Raw genomic sequence first — 23,583 nt, 5'->3', positions numbered from 1 at the left:
CGTTCATATTTTGATGACATATTTTTGCAAAGAATTAACATGTTTTTTTTTAATTTGTACAAATGATGGATAAAAAAATGAATAATAATAAAGATTTTTTTAAAAGATACATACTATTTTCATTCATTTTTTTAATATACATATATTTGTGTGATTGCCTAGTGATACCCTAAACAACAAGTATAGACAAAGATAATTTTGTTTAAGGAAAAATAGACGTCTTTAATCAAGTTACTTTAACATATATATGCATATACACGTACATGTATATTTCACTTTTGCTGGTCAATATATATGTACACATGGTGACTCTCTTCACATGCAAAGTACCTTGATAGTGTGAACAAGTGGCCGACCGCATTTTTTCTCATGGGAATACTGCAACAAATAACACTGTAAAAGTTGAATAAACATACGTAAAATACAACAGCTATAGGTGGTGCTACTTTACATAGGTCCCAAGCATCTATACAAGACATTGTATAATATATACTCATAGATTCTTGCCACTAGATTGCTTCTTAAGATAGATACACTTAAATCAATTAGAAAGCAATTAAGTTTTACGTGTAGATGGTTTTATTTCGTTGACAAAATTACTCAGGATAACGAGATGTGATCTTCAGTTTGAGTGCTCTATTAACAAATTAAAGAGTCTTTGTTTAAGAAACAAACCCGCATTGTGCCATCCGCCATATCCTTCCAAAATAGAAGACTCCTCAGTTTAACGTGCCGGAGTACAGATACTTACTATATAGCTAGAGACTTAATTAATTCCTGGTCAAAATGCACTTTTGTTTCTATGCTAATTTTGACAATACGTATTTTGTTTTTATTAATTTTCTGCACATGTATGTGGACATGCAGATTTTTAGAGTGCTTTAGTATACAAAGGATCTATTGTTGAACATATGACTGGAATGCTAGTGGACCCAACTACATGCAAAAAAAAAAAAAAAAATCAACTTATAAGCGTAGGGCGTACATTTATTGAATATATAGATAAATTTTATTGTACTATTGTACAAACTGAATCTTATCAACAAGATTTCATTTCATTCTCTAAATATTCTTGAATCTCAAAATCATGGTTTCAAAGGAGAGACCCATCGGCTATTTAACGATGACAATAGAAGGCAGGGATATGATTCGTGGGCATTTACCACATGAAGCGCTTCTTTTAGCTTTCCTGCAACACCCTGGATCAACGAGTAACCCATACTTTTTCAAGCGTTCCAGCACTTTCTGTCGAATCTAAGTTTATGTGTAAAAACCTGAAGAATCACAGGATAAAAATCTGCCATGCAGATAGCTGAAAGGTGACTAAATGGCAGAACCCAGTCACCTTTCCAGACCTTTTAGTGATCATTCTATTGATTAAAAGGTGTAGTTTTATCCTGTGAATAATACAATCTCAAAGAAATTTTAGCTGAAATAAACGTACTTCAGAAACCAATTTACTTGTAACCCCCCCCCCCCCCCCAGTGAAAATGGATTCAATTTGACCTTTAAAATTACTATGTCCTTGACCTTAACACGAAACCTTAACCTTCGTCTTCAATTTGAACAACTAATATGAAATTACTATTTCCAATTGTTTCAAAATTATAGGCTGTGGGTAGAATAATGCACGACAAATAATATATTTAACAAAGAAGAATAAAAACATGACATGCACTTTACCCGATTCCTCGCAAATATCGGATATAGATAAAAAAAGAAAAAAAGAACCGTGTGTGTTGTCACGTAAAACTGAAAATAAGTTAAATATAAAACAATTATGCATTAAGGGTGTAACTTAAAACTGCATGATTACTGAAACAGAATAGTCAGTAAAATTTGAGAAAATGGTTTGAGTCTTTGTTGCGAGTCATTAGGATATGACTTTCCTCAGACCGGATACGTCATATTGTAAATATTCCCGTCGTTTCGGGAGGACGGAAATTTGTGGGACCTCGATCAGCAATACCTCCCACGTCAACATTCTCTGCAGATGAATGATGTCCACTAATGTGCGATAGAAGCATGTTATAACTCATCTAAATCTTTTAAAAAACTGTGCTTCCTATTTGCAATTTTTTGCATAAGATTCAACATACATTAATGAAAAAAAAAATGGTTTAACGTAATTCTTCCAAATCCTTGGTAGTGAAACAAAAATCACACGTGTTTTTCTTTAAACGTATTTCTAATTTTAAAAAAAGAAGTAAGTTGTCTCTTTGTTTAAACTAAAGTAACACTGTGTTTAAAGATATATAGAATACCGTAAGTATAGTTATGATATAAAAGAAAAAGATATTCTCTGTAACCACTTGAAGTTTAAAAAAAAAAAAAATTGGCACGCATGGTCACCGATTTTGATCAAAGTTTTCCCATTTTTACAATTTGACTACCAGAATCATATAAAATTATCAAACAAAATTTGGTTGCTTTGTGTCTTGGTTACCATGGTAACAACCGGAAAAGTTTGAAAAATTGCGATTTTCAGCTACTTTGAATCTTTATTGAACCTTAATAAAGACTTACAAAATGAAACAAACCACTCTCACAAAAATACACCTTCTTGCCACTTATGCTATAAAGAAAGTATTAAGAATGTATCTTTAAGTAAGTGGTAACCAGGGAAACTCAAGACTGGCAAATATACAATCGTTAAGACCTTGTAACACGGATAGCACAAGAAAAATTGGGATTGATTGCTACATTGTAGTGTCTCCAGGGAAACAACATATAAGTGATTTATATTGATAATTTGTGCTGCTTTAGGAATGTAGTAACATTTTTATAAAGAAACCCCTTTTATCTGAATCACCTTAAATTGTTCTTATCTGATAAAATTAAAGTTGAATATCATACTTGTATATTGATAAAGTGATGGGGAAAATAACACTGTTGCTATGGTTACCAAGAAGAGAAAATGTCCAATTTTGTTAACTTTATAGCAATAGTAAACCTTTTGCGCAGCGGTAGCTTCTTGCATCCAGTTAGGGATTAGGTTTTAATAAAAATTAAAAGTTAGTTTTTCATAAATATCAATCATAAAAGTTTTGGGATTCTTTATACAATGGTACGTATCCAAGGAAACGAAATATTTTTCAGCTTTTTATACATATTTCCCCTATAATTTCCATAGTAACGCTCTATTTTAAGAATTGAATTGTATTTTTTTTTTAAATATGGAAATTAGGACCACACCATTGCCCTTAAAAATTAATTATCAGTTATACAGAAATATGCTTTTTAAAAAGTTAAGATCGAATTAAAACATGCAGAGCGTAAATCTAAAATTCCTATGCAATATTAAAACCTATAAAAAATATCACATTTTTTTCCTTGGAATGTGTTAGGCCTACAAAGATCTCTCTCTCTCTCTCTTATTTGATTGTATTTCAACTATAATTGCTTTAATTTTTTGTCTATGACTTAATTAAAATGAATGAATAAATTCATTTATTCTGAATACTTTGTTTTCATAGTAACTTATGTAAATAGTTGATTTCCAAAATATGTTTGTTGTGCATTTAAGACATCAGGTCCGAAGACAATAAACTGAGAACAAACTTAAGCCAAAATTACAAACCAATATAACTTTTGAAATAATTTTGATAATGACACAAAATTTTCATCATATTTTTGAATTTAATTAAATGCTATACAAAATTGCAAATGTTAACTGAACACGTTAAGTAAAACTCAAGATATTAAAATTCAAAATTTTGACTTAATTAAGTCTGTTCTCAGTTTATGGTCTTGGGGCCAGACCTTCAACTTCTGGAAATAGTCATTGCCATTTATCTGCATTGCTGCAAACGTTATCCATGGGACTCTGAACATGGTCAAAAATGCCATTTTTCAAACTTTAGGGCATGTTGTCACAGTAACTATGACACTTAACAACCAATATTTGCCTGATTTGAGCTTACGGTATCAAAGACTTTTATCACGGAGAGTTTGGAGAAATTCTGAGACTATGCGTGCCACAGCTCCTTCATAAAAGTTCAAGTCATTACAGAGAATTATCAATAGCTCTTAAATACTCTTAAATACTCGTATTTTTTTCAGAAATTTTTTAATCAGAGAATATAATTTTAGAAAAATTTACACAGATGAAATGATATTTATCACTCTATCGCATTTTACAGCTTTGCAGGTATAAACATGATCATTAGACCTGTACATTGAAAGGCTCAAATATATCAAAATTCAAGTTAAAGTAATTAAAAATCTTAACTCGTGAGGACATAAAGTATCTTCCATGTAGAGGATGCTTTATACTTAATGCAAAGATGATCTAAATTTTAATTTGTTTTAAAAATAGACAAATGTATACGATTGTTCATAGATAGTTTTATAGAGGGAAATTCATATCGCGAAAAGTATAATATCGAGCGTCAGTTTGTATATTTTACTGGATAAGGTTTGCAGCTTCCAAAAACATCCGTATATGCACATGCGCAAAATAAATATTCAAGTATATGTTTCTTTTTTAAGACCTGGAATCCATGAAATATCTCACAACCAAGTGCACGTTGGTATAATCTGATAATAGAGCGCTAGAAGGAATAACACTTCTGATTTCTTAAGAAAGAATTCGAACCAAGGGGAAAAAGGATATGTGCAGAGTTATAAAGTTTGAAATAATGAATCCCTAAACATCAATCTTTCTGGGTATATCATTATTTTTTTAATGATCGGTGGACACTGAAAGGCATTTACTGGGAATAACTTGTAAAATTACTAAAATCGTGGTGATTGATAACCCCCCACCTCTCTCTCAACTCACAAACATTTTTTCTTTCAATTGAAACATTACAGGATAAAAAAGCTCAGGAAAAAAAAATGAGCAGGGACCCCCTTCAGAATGATATAATAATCTAGCACGTGTTGCACTTTTGGTTTGACTAACTACTGGACTTTGCATCCCGCGTAACACTTCACGAGTTGATGACTGTGTTATATATTTTTTTCTCTTTCTTAAGTACTACTACTTTTCCCTGAATGGAAATAAGTACAAAAATATATGATACAAGTGTCTGTCGTCCCTGTCTGGTGGGTATGATAAGTGTTTGTTTAAGATGTTCCAAATTGTCATTTTTGACAAGAACGGGTGTTGGGTTTCATGAAGAGTTCTGCCATTCAATAAAGCGGTCTTATTTGTTTTTTTCTTGGGTCATTGTCACCTCCTCAGGTACTACTTTAAACACAGTGAACGTACACTTAAAATGAAAGGCATTTCGACACATTTCTAAAGGTTTACACCATAAACAGAGAGTTGCTCAAGGACCCAGCTCTTAAGAAACAACCGAGAAAAAAAATCCCCTATGTCTTTCATATAAATATCCACTCATGAATGGTTTGCCTAGAAAACGTTCAGGAAGTGGTCATGATTTTCACTTTCGTCTATTAAACTCCCTTTTGAATAAAAATAGATTATATATATACGTATATACATGAATACATATGATCTCACACATTTATTTATACTTTTTCTGATAATGGAACGAAAGATAGAATTTGTTAACAGTCGATTACAAGAAAAGGTCGGAGAAATTGTAAATATTTCTTGCTTCTGGTAGACGGTTTGACGGTAGTGCGCCGTTGTCTGCGCTAGACGCCCGCGCCAGATGGCTTGATGGCAGTAAACGCATCATTCTTCTTTTGCCCTGTGCTTTGTCATTGCAGTATACAAGCCACAACATCACGTCACTGAAGCACAAACGGTTGACACCAAAAACTGATATTGAGATACACAATTGCCTTTGCTTTATCAAATAGACTAATTAGTTAAGGGGAAAAGTTCGTGACGCTGTGCTAAAAGTTTACAAAAATTGGTAAATTATTATTATTACCCTTTACTGTGGTTGATGGATATTCAGTGTTGTATGAAAAGTAGTTTTTTTCTTTTTATTTTCTTTTTTGTCGTTTTGGATTAAAAAGCGATATGCATGCAACAAGCGCAAAGTTTTCCTCGCATTCTCATTGCATTTTAAAACATTAGACGGATATAAAGTAGAATATAAAACGTGCATGAAATGGGTTATTTAGTCACACATATAATATTTTAGGAAAAATATATTAATTTCATTGATCGATGCATGCAGTGACATGTATATACATCAATATGTACTGTGTGGATACTAAACGCGGTCAGTATAGATAGAAAACATTGGTCTCCAATGCTATATATAGGGAAGAGTAAGTGATAATTTTTCCACCACCATCCCCCTCCTTTTAAAAAATGAAATTTTAATGATAATGAAAAAATGTACGCATACAATGTGTACATAAGCTAAAATTGCACATGCAAAAATTCGGAAAGGGTTAATATGTTTGTCTTAGTAGTTGGGAAACCCGCTTGTGGGTGGAAAGATGATGACGTTTAGGCCGCATCCGTGTCAAAAACACGTTTGCTTGAGTGAGGGACATTTGTCTGATTTTCTGACTGTGCGAGTAATTTTACGTGTAAGAGATAAGGATACTTTCTTTTCGAATAGTACCAGCTTTAACTGTAAATTACATATTTCCCCGCAGTCAAAATTTTCGTGGTTTGAGGAAAAAAATATTAATTCGGGGAGACTTGATTTCGTGCCATTTTCGCTATAGCCAAGGGTCTCTGACACACTACTCTCCTCATGAACTTGTTTATGAGGAGAATAGCGTGTCAGAAACCCTTGGCTAACGAAGATGATTTCGTGCATGAAGAAGCGTTGAGTTGGTCTATATTTGAAATTTTACATTTCGTTGAGGACATGAATTCGATCGTGGGTATCTTCATAACACGAAAACAACGAAACAAAATTAAACCCAACGAAAACTAGTGATTTCACAGTAATATTTAATCGAATACGCGTGTTTATTTTTACTATGTTGTTCATTATTACTTTAAACATTTACATCAACAAAGTGTACGTTCATATTAATAATATACATGTACATGTACAAGGGTAGCTCCAAAGTTCCGTTGACATTTAGCGATACTTTGTAGGAACTTAGAGTCATAAATTAATGAAACTTCATAAATAGATTCATCCTTCAAAAAATAAAATAAAAAAGCATCATTAACAAACATCGAGTAATTACATGGAATGAACCTTATTTACATGTATATTAATAATAGAATGCTGTAAAAACTGGGTGCTGCACACAAAAATTGCCATTAAAATCAGAATATGATGTTTAAAATCTTATTAAAAAAAATTCTACTCAGAATTTCGGGAATAGAAGTAAAAATTCCTAATATCTTTACTCTAAATTTGTCGTATGTGCTCTAATCAATAATAATTTTTATAATGTTTTTCATGTACCGTTTTGAACACCTAACTGACTTGTTGAAAAATTGGCGGCTTTGTGAAACAGGCGGCACACTAGACTGTCAATCAAATATTCTGAGTTCAAAACAAAAAACCAAAAAAACAAACAAACAAACAAAAAACAAAAAACAAAACAAAAAAAAAACAACAAACAAACAAACAAAACAAAACAAACAAACAAAAACAATACAAAAAAAAAAAAAAAAAACAACAACAAATAATAAAAAAGAAACTTGTTCGGTACACACAGAAATGTGTTTTGGTTCTTAGTATTAAAAGACTGGAGGGTGCGTTTTTTTTTCTATTTTCTATGTATGTGAAGAAACAAAATTGTGGTAGAGAACGGCTGAAAGAAATGGACAAAGAAATATTTGTCAAAGTGAAACTGTGCAGCTTCGTTTGGAAAGGGAAACAAAAACCCCGAGGAACGAAGGAAATTTATGAATTATTGGATTCATATAATGCTTTGTTCGCATATTTAGATGTTAAATTATGATATTTGACTTTAATCTGAATGAATTAAAGAATTTGTTTCTGATTATTAGTGTTTTATTTTACACAGGTGCTTTGGGACGGGAACCACCCCCCCCCCCCCTCCCGTGTAAAAAAATATTTATTTTCAAAAAAGCCAAAGAACCCTTGGGGTATAGAACACGGGAGGGGGGGGTCCCAATTAAGCACCTCTGTTATTTTATTGCTCCGGGTGGTAGGAAACGGTAACATTAAAATTCTATGAACTCCTATTATTTTCAAGTTCTCAACTTAAAACAAAGTAGTTTATCAACCAACAACACACTTATGTACACACAGACACGATAATATTTAGACTATGGGCTCAGACTACGGAATTTTGGAACAACCCTCGTCAGTAGCTTGTTTTTAGACGAAAAAATTGCTAATATATTTATGGATAAAAAAAAATAAAAATATTAATTCTTATTTTTAAAAAAGGACAATATAAAGACAATTTGATTTTTATCGATAAATTATCCCTTATACAACTTCCTTTCTTTAGTAAGCTGCACCATAATTTCAAACGCTATAATGATCAAGACACCAGGACAATGATCGGGATCGAATTATATCTTGAACGTCAACAATGTAGGTAGGGAAGGATGAACTCGTGGCTCAAATACCTTTGGGAAACAAGGCCTACATCTATTATAGTTTCGGGAATCGTCACATCAGCAGTTGCCTATGGGATCTACAAATTAATCAAATTCTTGCAAGAATCAGAATGCAACCAAGAGCCCGACGAATACTTCCGAAAAGTTAAAAATGTAGTAAGCGATAGATATCTACATTATTTCTCTGTTTTCTCTTTTAAAGTTGTTTACATAAATGTTAGTGCCTAATTGTCATATGGAATGCAGTGAGTGCGTTACCAGCCATGCGAAAAATATGAACCTCGAACTACTGCACTGTTTATTGAAGTGTTAATTAATCGGAACATTTTACAATAGAATAGTGTACTTTAATCGTGTTAATATGAATAAATTGTCTATTTTCTAAAGATTGATACACTATATGAAATAATTATAATAACTCTGTAAACTCTGAACTTGTGGACTGTGTATCACCCTAACATGGTGGGGGATGGGGTGGCGGGTTTTCAGGTGTATTCATAGTTCTAATCATTTTAAAATATTTTAACATTTTCAACAGATAGTACATTTTCATTGCCCTTTTTTTTGGGGGGGGGGGATTTTCATAGCAGTAGGAAAGATGATTATCATCTTCAATTAGATTTGCCATTTTTCCTCAACAATGGACAAGCTTCTTCTTCTTTTTTTTTTTTAAATAAAGTAAAATGAAATTATAGCAAGGCCCATATCCAGGATATTGGATAGCATCGGATTACTGGGGTCAGGTACCAAAATCAAATGAATAGGGCAGAACATTCCTTCGATATTATTTTTATGCAATTCAATTTTTTTTTATGCATTTAAGCAGCATTTGACATATTAAATGTGCCTGAACACGTGCCTGAACACGTTTAACATGAATGTTAAAATGTAAAAGAGGGTTTCTGTGAATTCAGATAACCTTCTCCCTCCCATGTAGTATACATGTACCCTTGTTTTTATGCTCTGGACTCTTGATAACATACTGCTACTAACTTTTTTTTTATTGTGTAGTTTAAAAGTTTATATCAAACATTTTTGTGGGATCAAATTTTCGAGATTTGAGGAAAAAAATATTGGTTCGTGGGGATTTGATTTTGTGGTTGTTGAGATTTATAGTTGTTACATTTTCCAAAATTTACATTTCGAGGAGTACATAAATTTTTTGGTATCTTCATACCTCAAAAAACAACAAAAATTAAAGCCCCATGAAAATTAGCAATATGACAGTATATGTTAGGTATCTGTCCCGATTGTACACAGTAGCCTCTACAATGATTAGACCATTGTGACAACTGTAATCAATCTTTGTACCATGTGACAGTTGCATTTCAGAATAGTCTACTCTTTATCATTTCTGCTATGTGTAGTTTATTTTTGCAACAAAGTATTTTTTCCTAGAAAATAACAGGGCATAGAAATAGGATGTAATGACAGTGATAGTTTATAATTAATGTGTTTGTTGTACAGAAAATAATCATTTTAATTTACTAAATGAATCCCAATTCCCATGTATTGTTTTTTGATGTTCAGATTGGGGTTTCTGAAAGCCTCCCACCAAAAATTTAGTTTAATGATGAACAGGATATTGATTTGATTGAAATTAAACAATATTTTTAATTGAAAAATTATTCACTGGTACCTGCTATTTTTTTTTTCACATCCTGTTTGATTGTACTGGTCCATTAATTATTCCTGAATATGTTAAGGACATGCTTAGGCAAATACATGTATGTTTTTCCAAATTTAAATCATTCATTAAATGTGTCAAAAATAGATATCCCTCTTCCCACTTTTTTTTATCTTTTTTTTTTTTTTTGGTCTTGTTTTTGTTTGTCTTTTTTTTAAGTTGAAATCATATCTCTACATTTTGACAAGAAGCAATGCCACAGTCTTAACTTCTCCAAAAATTCCACATAAAATTAATAATGATTAACACAATATTGAAATTTGTAGTAAGGACTACCAAAAAAAAAAATCTGTACAAATACTACTGGTTAAAATCAAGCAGCTAGCATTAATGCAGTCAGTTTCACAATGGAAAAAAATAATAATAAATTTTCATGATTTTTTACAGATAATATATTGTAGGCATTTTTTTAATTGATGACTATTGTGGTTGTTATTGCATAAGCTTTAAACATATACATGTATATACCTCTTATGTTTAAGTACATGTTGTAAATTTCCCATCATGGCCCAGAACTATACTTATTTCATTTATAAAAAAAACAATAAGCATCATTGAACTACTTGAATCTGGTGCTGGAAAATAAAAATAATAATAAAACTTAACAAGGTACTTTTTGTCAAAATTTGACACCATGGGAATGTCCTATTTCTTCAATTTTTGCAATGTCCCACTGAATATCCTTGCTTTCAAAAATATTTTCCTGACTGAGAGTAGAAATTCTGCTGATAAATTTCATTGTCAACTTATGTGTTTAATTACTGTTGTGCTCTCTCTCTCTCCCCCCCTCTCTCTCTCTATATATATATATTCATACTTAGAATATGCACATCAATAAGCCTTGAATTTTTTTGTTAATAGAGAGGTGTCAACATGTAAAGTAATAACTATAAGGTAACCGTCTATAACTGTTCTCTTCCTAAATAATATCAGAAAGTGTTTTATGTGAATTTTTTATCCAACTCCTTGTCTGTTTTTATCCCCTCGCCAAGGCTAAGTACATTGTATTTAAAATTAAAGTCTCTGACGCTACACATACATTACATAAACCACCCCTTAGACAAAAAGTCTTTGTCCAAGAACTTAAAGCGGAAGAAGGACAACTCAAATTGAAATCAAACTCAGCATACCACGACTTTAAATTTTTGTCTCAAGGGGTCTAACGGCGTTTAAAGAATAGCAGAGGGCGTTTATTAAACTGCAATCTGTGTTCCACATTGTTTAAAATCATAAGGAGGGTACTTAATCTTTCGACACATTTCATATTAAAATTGCAAGGGAGGGTGTTATTTTTATAGAGGCAGGGACAATGCCTTCAGCGAAATACTAATAGGTTGTAAAAATGCTTTAGAATTATATTTTTTTCCTGTTGTGGGTACTTGCTTCACTAACTTAATTTTCAAGATTAGTTGTCAATTTTCTTGGAATCCATTCTAAATTCGAATTTACTCAAATAGTTTAAGTTCAACTAATTTCAATAATTTTGAAATTGTCAGCTTTACATCATTGATCTCTTTACGTCCAATATATTCAACTGAAATTCAGAATCTAGCAATATTAACGGTGTGTTATTAAATCTACAGCATATCGTTATGTTATCAACAAAAACACGACAAGAATTAGTTGTGATATCATATTGTGCGCATTTAATGAATCATATATGCAGGTGCATATTGCAAATTGACTATAATATATCTGTTTTTCTATCCCACAGACTCGTTCGGAGCGTCCGAGGACACGAGTACTTGTGGTCGGGTTGGATGGGAGCGGGAAAACCGCATTCGTGGAGTGTTTAAGTAAGGGAAAAGAAGAGAATGTAATGCCGCGACCAACTGTCGGCTTCAACGTCAAGTCTGTCACCATAGGGAACGTCATGTTCGACATTTGGGATGGTAAGATTTGTTTTATACAAGAAACATGTACCTTTACGTTGGAGTGCACACCATTTAGTTATAAAATTGACCATCCCTTCTAAAAAAAATACAATATTGATTAAATAAAATAAAAATAAAGGTACACTGTCGGATTGAAAGTATACACTGTACCTCCTTCTCTGTTTCCACGACTAAAGGACCACATTTTCGGCAAAGGATTTACGTGTGTGCATGATCTAAAAGTCAAAGTAATAATTTGTGTTAATAGCTCAGCGCTTAAGTCTTAACCATCTTAAGTTAAGATGGTGATACATGTATAATCAAAATTTGAATTTCCTTGTAGTTGGAGGATCAGAAATGTGTAGATCTTATTGGAAAGAATTTGTAAAAGGGATCCATGTAATGGTTTGGGTGGTGGATTCAACGGCAAACGAGGCGAGGTTGGAAGAGAATGCTAACGAACTGAGGAAATTTCTAAAGCTGGAGGCCGCTAGTAACATTCCCATTCTTTTTGTTGCAAGTAAACAGGTATAGGTCATTTATCAGCTGTCTAGAATTCAAAAATTACGTTCCAGAAAACTGATAAAATTGTTTTTCAACCATGGACCATGTAGACTGTTAAACGCTTCAAATAATATATTTTTTTATTTCATTGTGTTTTGTAATTTTGTAAAATTTCAGGATCGAGAAAATGCCCTTCCCCCAGAAGAAGTTATGCAGCAGATACAAGCATATGCAACTGCTGGGGCCAGCCGGAAGTGCGCCGTTGTTGGAACCGAGGTAATCCCAGGTGGAAGGCGGAAGGGGATATGGGATTCGTATCAGCATCTTGTTTCCTTTACTTCATAGCATCACAGGAAATTACTGTTTTGAAAAAATAACTCATTTGTATGATTGTAGATCATATTTTATATTGCTATAATAAGAATATCAGAGATTTATAACATTGAGCTTTTATATACGGCGGTTTAGAGTCGGTGGATTTTTATACATTGTAGACGTTTTGTGATACTAATGCATCTTTTAAAAGAAATACTTTTCGTTGTTTTATAATACTTTTATTGGTATTTTTACGTGTAGAGTTTTATTGTATAGCTGTGAAAATAAATATATATATATATATATTTTACTATGATACTGTGTTGCTTTTTTCAAGTTTGAATGTTCATCAGTATTGAATTAGTTTGTGCCACACGCGTTTGTCAGGTTTACGCACCACAGGTACTTGTGGACAGACCCCCCCCCCTCCCTCCCGAAAGAAATATCACCCCCTGGGCTTGTTGGATATTTCTTTACAAATTATATTACACTTATTTATTATGTATACCATAGGAAAAATCGGGGAAAAAACCCAAAATAATCGTTCCACACAAAATATACTCTACTATATACATTATAAGAGATAATCGTTAGTTTAGATGCTATATATTGTTGTTAAACCTGTGACCAAGTTGCAGTTTTTCCAGCTTATCGTTATCATTGATTTGACAGCATCCCCATACCACAGAAGCATACTCAAGTTGTGGTCTTTAATTAAAATGACGTATACATAAGGGAGAGATATAAACCTGACATAAAAATATCGTATTTCACATTCTGACATTAAATGACAATAGATTGATTAAATTTAGAAAGATCATTGAATGGTGTCTTTTGAACTAAAGAGGCTCTATATTATATGTATTATCAGTATTCACGATGTATATATATATATATATATATATGTACTGCACTATTGTTTCAGGATACGTTTGTTACAAAATATATATGTGTCATCGTCGGAGACATCTGGATGTGCAATGTCAGCCGCATTTGGTTATTATATATCTGGGAAACTGTAATTTAATATTTAAAGAATTATATAATCTACCTCTTAATTATTATAGATAAGGGAGATGAGGTACAGGGGGTTCTTCCGGACTGTTATAAAGAGATTAAAATCTGGGCACTAGAGTGTGATCAAGCATGCCTGTATGAAATTTGTTCTAAGAACTTCTCAGGATATAATTTATTTGGGTGAAAAACTTCGTGACAAGAAATATAACTCTTACGCATTCACTTTAGAAAAGGTTAGAAATGAGAATGACATGCATTCCATGATGTTTTTGCATCACTGGCTCTGTTAGAAGCAAATTATAAAAAAATGATACAATTTCGAAAGACGGGGTCATCTTAATAAATTTCACGATTTTCTAAACTTCACCGAGGTTAAATACTTTCAGAGTGTTATATATTAAAAAAAGTCAGAAGGAGGGTACATGTTGCAGTTCTTTTGTTTTCCCTAAAAGGTGTAGCAGATATAGTACTAACATTTCAAAGCATCATGCAGAAAACGATGTTCATTTTTTTTCAGATACGAAGTGTGTATATATTTTCAAAATGTGTAAAATATACACGTAAATCTAATGCTATAAAAACATTTTCACTATCAAAACATCTATATTGTTATTTATTCATCTTATTCCTGCGGAAATGTTTCCAAATTCTATGCGAGTTCAACTTAAATAATTCCTCGTTATATCCATGTGCTTTACTTTTTTTCCTGAAAGAAAAATATTTTAAAACTAATACACGTTTACAGATAAGTAATTCCTACACAAATGCTATATATTTTAAGGTTTACAGTAGGTCGTTCTCAGACAAATGCTTTCTATTTGAGGTGTTTGGGAACTCGTACTCACTAGAACTACATACTCAAGAAAGAAACAGGCACACGAAAGGATGTCTCGTGAAATAGTCACCGAATTCGTTGTCTTATAGATCCTCTGTACAAAGAAACATATAAATTGTAAAGAAAACTTTCTATAACTAAAACATGATGCCAATGATATCTATTGGAAAGAAAAATGGTTTTAATTTGGTTTTAATCAAAATGAAACAAATTTTTCAGGCAAATAAATAAAAATTAAAACTCCCAGAAGTCAACACACTGTCAGTTTAGTAATGAAATCCAGGCCAAAATGAATGAGAAAGGGGGGTCTTAATTTTTTTTTTTTACCTCCGTTGACAGGAGATATAAATCTTGGTATCAATGGTCTCCATTTACTATAAAAGTATATTTCTATAGTCCTGTAACAGAAGTAAGCTGTGTTCGATTCCAAATCTTACGTTGTTTGCTTCTTGGTGCGTGTAACAGCTTTTCCATCAATCCTGATGATATTCGAACTTTCCGAGTCATCTGAGCTCTGTAATTATAATTAATTAGATAAAAATAGGTTAATAAACAAAGTTCATAAAAAAGATTAAATAATTTTACCTGTACCAAAGTTTTAGATACAAAATCTTACATGTGACTCTTAGTGTGTAGTGGCACATGCACCACTCTGACCTCCTTTGGCTTTCCGCTATATTTATTGCTGCATGGTGGTCTATCGACTTCGTCCGATTCACGGGTAAGGTAGGTGTACTGAAACTCTTTATTGTAACTCCAGATTCCGCATAAAATAAATGTACCTGTCTCTGCATTTGCTGCATCACAGATTGTCAATTCGGGCGCTTCATCCGTTTTAAGGGCTCCTTTACTGCTTGTGTTAGCTTCAGCCTTTTGAATCTCTTGCTACAAATATAAGAAACAATCGCTTTGATTTGGATAGACGAGTATTTCGGTATAGGTATCCGACTACTAAATACGCTTGAAGTCGTACGTAGACTTCATTTGATATCTTGGGGTCAAAATAGCTTTTGCTTTCCTCCTTCAAATGAAATGTAGATTTCTAAATTAATGAAGTTATAAACCACTAAGCATAAACACAGGTGCTTGGAACCCCTCCCCCTTCCCGCGTTCCGAACCCAAAGGGTTCTCCGACTTTTTTATGTAAAATATTTTTCTATGACACATTCACAAAGTATTACAATTGAGTAATAGAAAATATGTAATATAAAACTAACCTTTATATATCTTCACACTCTCTGATACTCCCTTTTAGTATCAGAGAGTATGAATTTTTATAAAATGCTCCCGCCTAAGAGAAAAAAAAACCCAAACTTTTTCTAAATATCATTAAAAAAATAACAGCACAGATGTTCACAGATTCGCTTCTTATATGTAACAGAAATTCTCAACCAATTCCTGTGTAAAATTTCTTGACAAGTAAAAAAAAAGAAAAGAAAAGAAAAGAAAAAGAGTCATTAGACGTTATTATTGAGGGGGCATAAGCATACATGTATAGTAGACATGATTTCTATAGTATTCTATATATCGAACCCCCCACCCCCACCCCTCGGTTCCTACGGCCAAGCAAGGTACCTAGAGATATACAAGGTATACACAGAGACTAGCGACTAAATGCCAGTCAAATTCTATATATCAACCGGTACGAATCCTGGACTTTAATTCGTTTGATTGACAGGGGTCCCTATAGACGATGTAAATTTAATTGGAGGAGGTGCTTATTTTCTCTGCCTTTAAGACAATTACATGCATGTGTATGGTTTATGGTTAGGTTGAATAGATAATATTAAAATAAGAATGATAAAATTCCTGGTAAAAATGGAATTAAGATATCGATTGTGATACAACTAGTACTTAGGCAAAAAATATTTTTTTCACTAATAGTACTTTTACATCTAGAAACTATTTAAATGCCAATGTATCAATGAACACTTAAATACACTAGCAAGATTTAGAACTAGTAATCACAAATTACCAATCGAGACAGGCCGATGGAACAATAAACCTTCAAATGTACTTTATGTAAAAATAATAATGGAGACGAATGCCATTATATTATGTTCAGCTTTAAATGATTGTAGAAAAGGGTATATATTTACAATCAACATATAAGTCGACCAAATGCTTTCCAAGTTTTCAAATTTATTTTCATGTAAAAAGGTATCCGTCATTAATAACCTTTCTGAATTCATCAATATATGTAATTAATAAGGGAGTTATCCTTCCAGGTTAATGTAAACTGTGCACTCTTACATCATGTATTTTGTTTGATCAGGGATCTATATACTATATAGTATATAGGTCCCTGGTTTGATATTGTTTCTGTGTTTTCTCTATGTTGTTTTACACAATGTGAGAATATATAAATTGAAAAAATAATGAAAAGTTTGATTTTCGAATTTTGCAAGCCATGCATCAGAGCACTGTACTAAAAGAATAAGACACGTGTAGTTTGAAAAATAAATTTTATCCGTGCAGTTGAATACATTTTACAGTTTCCAAAATGTCAAAATTAATCCAACTGTCCAATCTGTAAAACTCTTTGGGTATTTTATTGCCATTCTATTTATTGGTTTTAGTTGTGAATTAATGCAGTTGGTGGTACATGCATATTTGTATAATATATAGTACATATAGAAGAAAGACTTCATCTGCATGTTCAATTTTGAAAACAGACACTTTAACATGCTTTGTACAGAGATACACGATGTATAAAGCAACACAATCTAAATGATTCGTAACAATCCGCCTCTCAATACCTCGAATAATGGAACAACTTGTCTTGAACAGAATCATTTGATGAACGGTTTGATCAGTTGGCGGGAAAAATTGCAGAGTTGGAAAAATTTCGAAGATGTAGTCTTTGTTAAATTTTGTGTTTTTGGGGGTAAGAATTTTTAATCTGCGCATGTTTTGAATAGCGTATTCAATCAATGAAAATGTACACAGCTTATCTTTGCAAACATCGGAATAGAAAAACATAAACAGTGAAAAAGATGGCGAAGTTTATCGTATGCCTTAGGCTACTGGTAGAAAAAAATCGTTCAGCATTGATGCTTTCGAATTAGTATTAAATTAGTCAAATTACACGCATAATGAAGTTGTAAATCATCAACCATATTAAATGGGTGCAAAACTTGAAAACATTAATAAGTACTTTGTAAACCCTGAAAGTGAAATGAAAATACGTGATGATTACGCAATATGTACTCAATTCTCATTATATCGCGGGTTCAATTGCAGCGCGGTATGTTCCAAAAATAAGGATACATAGCGAATATCCTTTCTGTTAATAGACTCTCTGTTGTGTAATTATTGACTCGAAATATGAAACACATGTTGGAGAAAATAATACTATCATTCGATAACAGGGTGTCATTGTAGTAAAATTTCACAAATTGGGAGCCATATTACCCATCTACTGGGTGTTTGATTTCAATGGAATCAGTACCTGAATACCACTTTGCACATGAAATACAGAAACCTACAATACCACTGGTCATAAAAAAGTGTTCAAGTGTGTAAAAGTGAATTTATCATGTTTATTGTATCTAATTTTTAACAACCAATGAAATTAATTTATCAATTCAATTTTTAGATCATCACCGACAATCATTAACCATGTTAACAATTCTTCAGAAATTCACTTGAGATGGCAACACCATACCAGAATATAATGGCAGGGACCCCAGCTGCTGTTCATCCCATTCTACAGCAGATAGATCAGCTAAATGCTCTGTATACAACCATCCCTCCAACAAAAACAGCAGCAGGGCCAACATCTCCAACAGCAAACAAAGAAAATGAGGAACTAGTGAAGATGCAAGATGAAGGTGTACAAGAAGCTGTCAGGTATAACTATTGCACATTTCATCTCCATTTTCCCGGCAAGGATGTACAAATATGATAATATTAAAATTTTTAACGTCCTTGTTAAAGTGAGCTTTGCCTGCAGCACAATCCTATTCAGTGCAAATTTATAAAGTGAATAAAATATGGTTTAAATTTCAAGTAAAGCATGGCGATTTTAATATGTCTGTTTTTCTTTTAGTTCTGAAGTATTCTCAGTTTATCAGCATAAAGAGATTGTAAAAGGCTGCTGTCCACACCCTGGTGATATTGTGGAGGCTGGTCCTTTAGCTGTAAGTTACTTAAGAAACCAGACATGACATAGTAATATGATAGATGGGAATGCAAAGTGGCAATGCAAAATAATCCGGGGGTATATGTGATTTCCAACACCACTATTTTTGATGTTGATTGATTCTGAGTAAAGGTTCATTTTATTATGTTGTCATTCATATATATCCCATTTCTTTCTTACTACAATATTAAGCACCAAAATTGGATCAGTGTTAAAAATATTGCAAATGGATTCATTCTTGAAATGAATCTTCACAAGAAACAAAATGAAAGTAAGCATCTGGATTTATAGATGAAGTATTTAATTGTTATTTTTCCTCCCAGGCCCTAAGTCAGCCAGACCCAACATACCCATTGACAGACTCCCTGCCAGAGGAGGTGATAAAGGAGGGAAAGCTCAGCAGTTTACAGTTGGAGGGAGTGCTTTATGCTGTATGTCAATATTTTTCTGTTATACAGTGAATAATGTTTATTCTTACAAGTACAAGCTTTGAGCTTTGATGTGACGGAGTGGATAAGTTTTCTTTGTATTGGTACATTTGTACATGGGTTACATGATCTATGTATAAGAATCCAGAATACATGCTTAGTTGAATACATGTAAGAGGCATGATGAATTCTCTTTCAGCTTAGTGATATTCATGAATCAAAATTGATAAATTTTTAAAATGTGCTTGCTGATCTCCAAGTGATTTACAAAGTGAGAAACCATTGTTCTCTAGTACAATACCTGTAAACTATGAAAAGCTGTTTCTTTTTTGGTTCCATCTCTTGAAAGATTGATTAATTTTTTGAAAACGTAATTAAAGCATTGTTTCATGTACATGTGCATGTGGGTATTATACACTAGCAGAATGTCTAAAGGCTTTAGCCATGTCAGAATGTATATAAGTCATCTTGATTTAGTGTCAGCAACACATGAGGATCTTGCCCAGTGGACAAAGAGCTGGCTTCTTTATTGGAGATGCAGCGGGTGTAGGAAAAGGACGACAGGTGACTCAAGATTTCTCTTTGCTCAAGGAAGATGTGTCATAATTTTTCCTGTAATACTGATTCTTTAAGACACATGAATACAGAGTAATTTGATTTAAACCTCATAATTTTATGACATGTACTGTACATTCATCATTGTGAATTTTAAGATTTAAATCTGACTCCATTAGCTTACTTTCAGGTAATCTTTTTAGTGTGAATTTTTAAAATTTACAATTTGCATTAATGCAATTAATGTACATGTAGATGCTACACAAATAGTATAACACTGCAATGAACAGCAAGACATCAAGAGTTGTAGAGTCATGTACATTTATTGCTGATTCTTCATCAATAAATTGTAAATTGTTGAAAGCTAATGAAGGAAAACATACTTTACATTGTTGCTATAAAAATGAAAATGATCATTTATCAAATATCAATTGTAGATTTCTGGGATTATCTTTGACAACTATGCCAGGGGGAGAACAAAGCATATATGGTTCACCATTTCATCAGATTTAATTGTAGACAGCAGAAGGTAAAGATGTGTACATGAAAAAAAAATGCTGAGTACATACACATTGTTGATTTCGCTACAAGTAGCTATTTTCATTTCAAATTCCACAGATAGACTTTCATGTAATGCACATTCTGAACTTATTTATAGGAATATGACAGATATTCTAAACTTGTATACAGGGATTTGTTTATTTTGAACTTAATTACACGGAAATATCAAATTCTGAATGTACTTGTATTTACAGGAATTTATCAGATATTCAGAATTCATATATATTTACAAGAAGTAATTAGATATTTTGAACTTATTTATTTATCAGAGAATCTGAACTTTTTTACATGGATTTATCAGATATTTTGAACATTTTTCTTGAATTTATCAAATACTCTTACCTTCTTTACAAGATCTTTTTGTGTATTGGATTTGTCAGATATTCTGAATTCTTATTTACAGGGATTTGTCAGATATTGGTTGCCACATCCGAGTTATTGATGGTTGTCAGGAACTGGACAGACAAACAAGGTTCTGTAGTGTACCTGTAAATCTGGTAGCTTTTTAAATACAGAAAAGTTGAATGAATCACAGGGATGGTTTGACATCTTATAAATGTTAAAGAAAGCATAAGAATTTTCTTTATTGAATTATAAATGTTACTTAAGTGAATTTTGTTTCAAATAATGTTTCCTGGTGCATTTGTTGGTTATGAAATTTGCTCAGCAGTACCAACTTTAGAAAAACAGTACCTGAGGATGATTTTTTTTTTATGCCCTGCCATGAATATTGCTGGGGCATATAGTGTTTGTCATGTCTGTCTTCCGTCCTTCTGTCCTTCCTTCTGTCCTTCCGTCACACTTCAGGGTTTGACATTAACTTTTATGAGTACTAGTCCAGTCGGGCTACTTCCCATAATTTTTACTAGCCCTGACCCAAAAATCGCTAGCCCTGACCAAACAAGCAAATTTAATTTTTATAATTGCCAATTTTAATAATGTAATTGTGAAGTCCTCTCTCGATTGCGCCTGTCAAGATTTTGACAGACTATCAAATAAAGTCTGGTTCATCACAACATGGGACTATTGTAAGCAATGAACTTAAATAAATTTTTCATCCTAAATATAGATTAATTGCAGAATATATTTTTTCAGTAACTTATACCATATTGATACTGAACGACGCTAGTGTCTACCCTGACTTGTCTATTACATTTACAGCCGTAACCACTGGTTACTGTATTTTCATGGCCAATCTCTACACGTGAGAAAAAGTACAGTCTACTTGCATAAAACGAAATATGAGTTTGATTGAAAAGGAAATACAATACTTTTGAGAAATTATGAACTCTTTCTATTTTTTTAAATCAATGGGGGGGGGGGGGGGGGGGGGTTGTCGATGCACACTTCAGGTGCCTATGCATGGCTAAAAATAGCAATTGTGTCATACGGGAATTTTTTTCTTTACAGTGTTTTCAATTGGACAAAATTTCTTTAGAAAAGTTCTTTGCATATTTATTTGGAAGACTGAAATGTGGTTTAACAGTTATTTTATGAACACAACCAATCAGTTTAGTTAACGTACATTTTACACGACCGGACCACTCATTTACTAGACTGGGTCGGTCGGACGTGCCTTAGTGTCAAACCCTGCACTTTGCGTTTAGCTCTGTTCAAAGCTCAGTAGAAACTATCCCAAGATATTTTTATCAAACTTCATATGCTGATAGATATTGATGAGAGCTATGCAACTGCATCAACATTTTTTGACCTTGACCTTTCCTTTGACCTTGACCTCACTTTTCTTAAATTAGTGTTTAGCCTAGTTTTAAAGATACCATTCAAGATAGTGTAATCAAACTTCATATGTTGATACATACTGATGTAAGCTATTCAACTGCATCAACATTTTTTTTTTACCTTGACCTTTCTTTTGACCTTGACCTCACTTTTCCTGAATAAGTGTTTAGCTAAGTTTTAATGAAAACATTCAAGAGATTTTTAAGAGACTTCATATGCTGATAAATACTGATGAGAGCTATTCACCTGCATCAATATTTTTTACCTTGACCTTTCCTTTGACCTTGACCTCACTTTTCTTAAATAAGTTTTTAGCTCAGTTTTAAAGATACACTCAAGATAGTGTTATCAAACTTCATATGCTGATACATACTGAAGAGAGCTATTCAACTGCATCAATATTTTTTGACCTTGACCTTTCCTTTGACCTTGACCTCACTTTTCTTAAATTAGTGTTTAGCTCAGTTTTAAAGAAACCATTCCTAATATTTTTATCAAACTTCATATGCTAATACATACTGATGTAACCTTTTCAACTGCATCATTAATTTTTGACCTTGACCTTTCATTTGACCTCACTTTTCTTAAATTAGTGTCAAACTTCATGTGCTGATACATACTTATGTAAGCTATTCAACTGCATCAATATTTTTTCACCTTGACCTTTCCTTTGACCTTGACTTCACTTTTCTCAGTTTGTGTTAAAATGTTCCATTACTAATATACCCTCGGTGGGGCATTCATGTCCTATGGACATATTTCTAGTTTTTGTACTTTCTTGCAGGGTTTTAGGGTTACCTGCAGACTTTAAGGAAGGAGTTGTGTTCAGTACTTATGCTACACTGGTGTCATCTGTTCAGAGAGGTTAGCAGGCCTGGTTTTATTTATGACGATTTTGAAATACTTACTACATTCAGTTGTACTCTATATGCTCACTGAAGATTTTTAGGTACATGTTCTATCCATTGATAAAGTTCATAGTAGATATTCATAGAAAGGTGACTGGATTTATCTTTGTAACATACAGATTTCTACATGGTCAGATAGAACAGATTTATGTGTCTGAATTATTTATGGAAGTAATTAATATAAAGATATAGAAGACAATGAGAGCTTGTCTTTTGTCTTAGGTGCCTTCAATGGTTCAAAACAGAGTCGTTTACAACAGCTGGTGAGCTGGTGTGGAGGGGAGGACTTTGATGGATGTCTGGTATTTGATGAATGTCACAAAGCCAAAAATTTTGTCCCAGTAAGTTAAGAAGAGATTCTGGGCAACTAGTAATAGAAAATGTCAGATTTATCTAGTGGTTAATTAATTGGAGAGACTGGTGACATTGATTGCACTTCAGTGTACAATTACTAAAGAGAGATGCAGTAATGTTTGAATGTGATTTTTTCCTATTAGGGCAAAGAACAGGCTAGTACAAAAGTAGCTCTAGCTGTCACGACAATTCAAAGGTAAGTCGACTGTGTGCTAGTATGTATT

General features: G+C 32.7%; 2 protein-coding genes across 3 annotated transcripts in view; both read left to right on the top strand.

The window, feature by feature from the left end:
• The first annotated feature begins 8,392 nt into the window (after positions 1-8,392).
• Positions 8,393-13,095, top strand: LOC133202424 (uncharacterized). Of its 2 annotated transcripts, none has more exons than XM_061338242.1 (4): positions 8,393-8,590; positions 11,839-12,016; positions 12,342-12,526; positions 12,680-13,095. In XM_061338242.1, the coding sequence occupies exons 1-4, from the start codon at positions 8,426-8,428 to the stop codon at positions 12,845-12,847; spliced, it is 696 nt and encodes a 231-aa protein (XP_061194226.1). In that variant the 5' UTR covers positions 8,393-8,425; the 3' UTR covers positions 12,848-13,095. The 2 variants fall into 2 exon arrangements, with proteins under 2 accessions (XP_061194226.1, XP_061194225.1); XM_061338241.1 differs by having other exon boundaries at positions 8,394-8,593.
• Positions 13,096-17,532: 4,437 nt separating this feature from the next.
• LOC133202672 (uncharacterized) overlaps positions 17,533-23,583 on the top strand; it is a 54,413-nt gene continuing 48,362 nt past the window's right edge. The window contains exons 1-10 of the mRNA XM_061338529.1: positions 17,533-17,556; positions 18,309-18,521; positions 18,721-18,811; positions 19,137-19,244; positions 19,719-19,805; positions 20,234-20,325; positions 20,761-20,829; positions 22,882-22,961; positions 23,228-23,346; positions 23,503-23,555. Coding sequence (XP_061194513.1) covers positions 18,322-18,521; positions 18,721-18,811; positions 19,137-19,244; positions 19,719-19,805; positions 20,234-20,325; positions 20,761-20,829; positions 22,882-22,961; positions 23,228-23,346; positions 23,503-23,555 — 899 coding nt within the window. The 5' untranslated portion in view covers positions 17,533-17,556; positions 18,309-18,321. The remainder of the gene's footprint in view (positions 17,557-18,308; positions 18,522-18,720; positions 18,812-19,136; positions 19,245-19,718; positions 19,806-20,233; positions 20,326-20,760; positions 20,830-22,881; positions 22,962-23,227; positions 23,347-23,502; positions 23,556-23,583) is intronic.

This window comes from Saccostrea echinata, unplaced genomic scaffold (assembly GCF_033153115.1).
Source record: "Saccostrea echinata isolate AGI-Se365-2 ecotype Australia unplaced genomic scaffold, CSIRO_AGI_Sech_v1 ptg000047l, whole genome shotgun sequence".
NCBI classification, from domain to species: Eukaryota; Metazoa; Mollusca; class Bivalvia; order Ostreida; family Ostreidae; genus Saccostrea; species Saccostrea echinata.
Note: the sequence above shows the minus strand (reverse complement) of the source record. Positions and strands in the feature narration are given on the sequence as shown.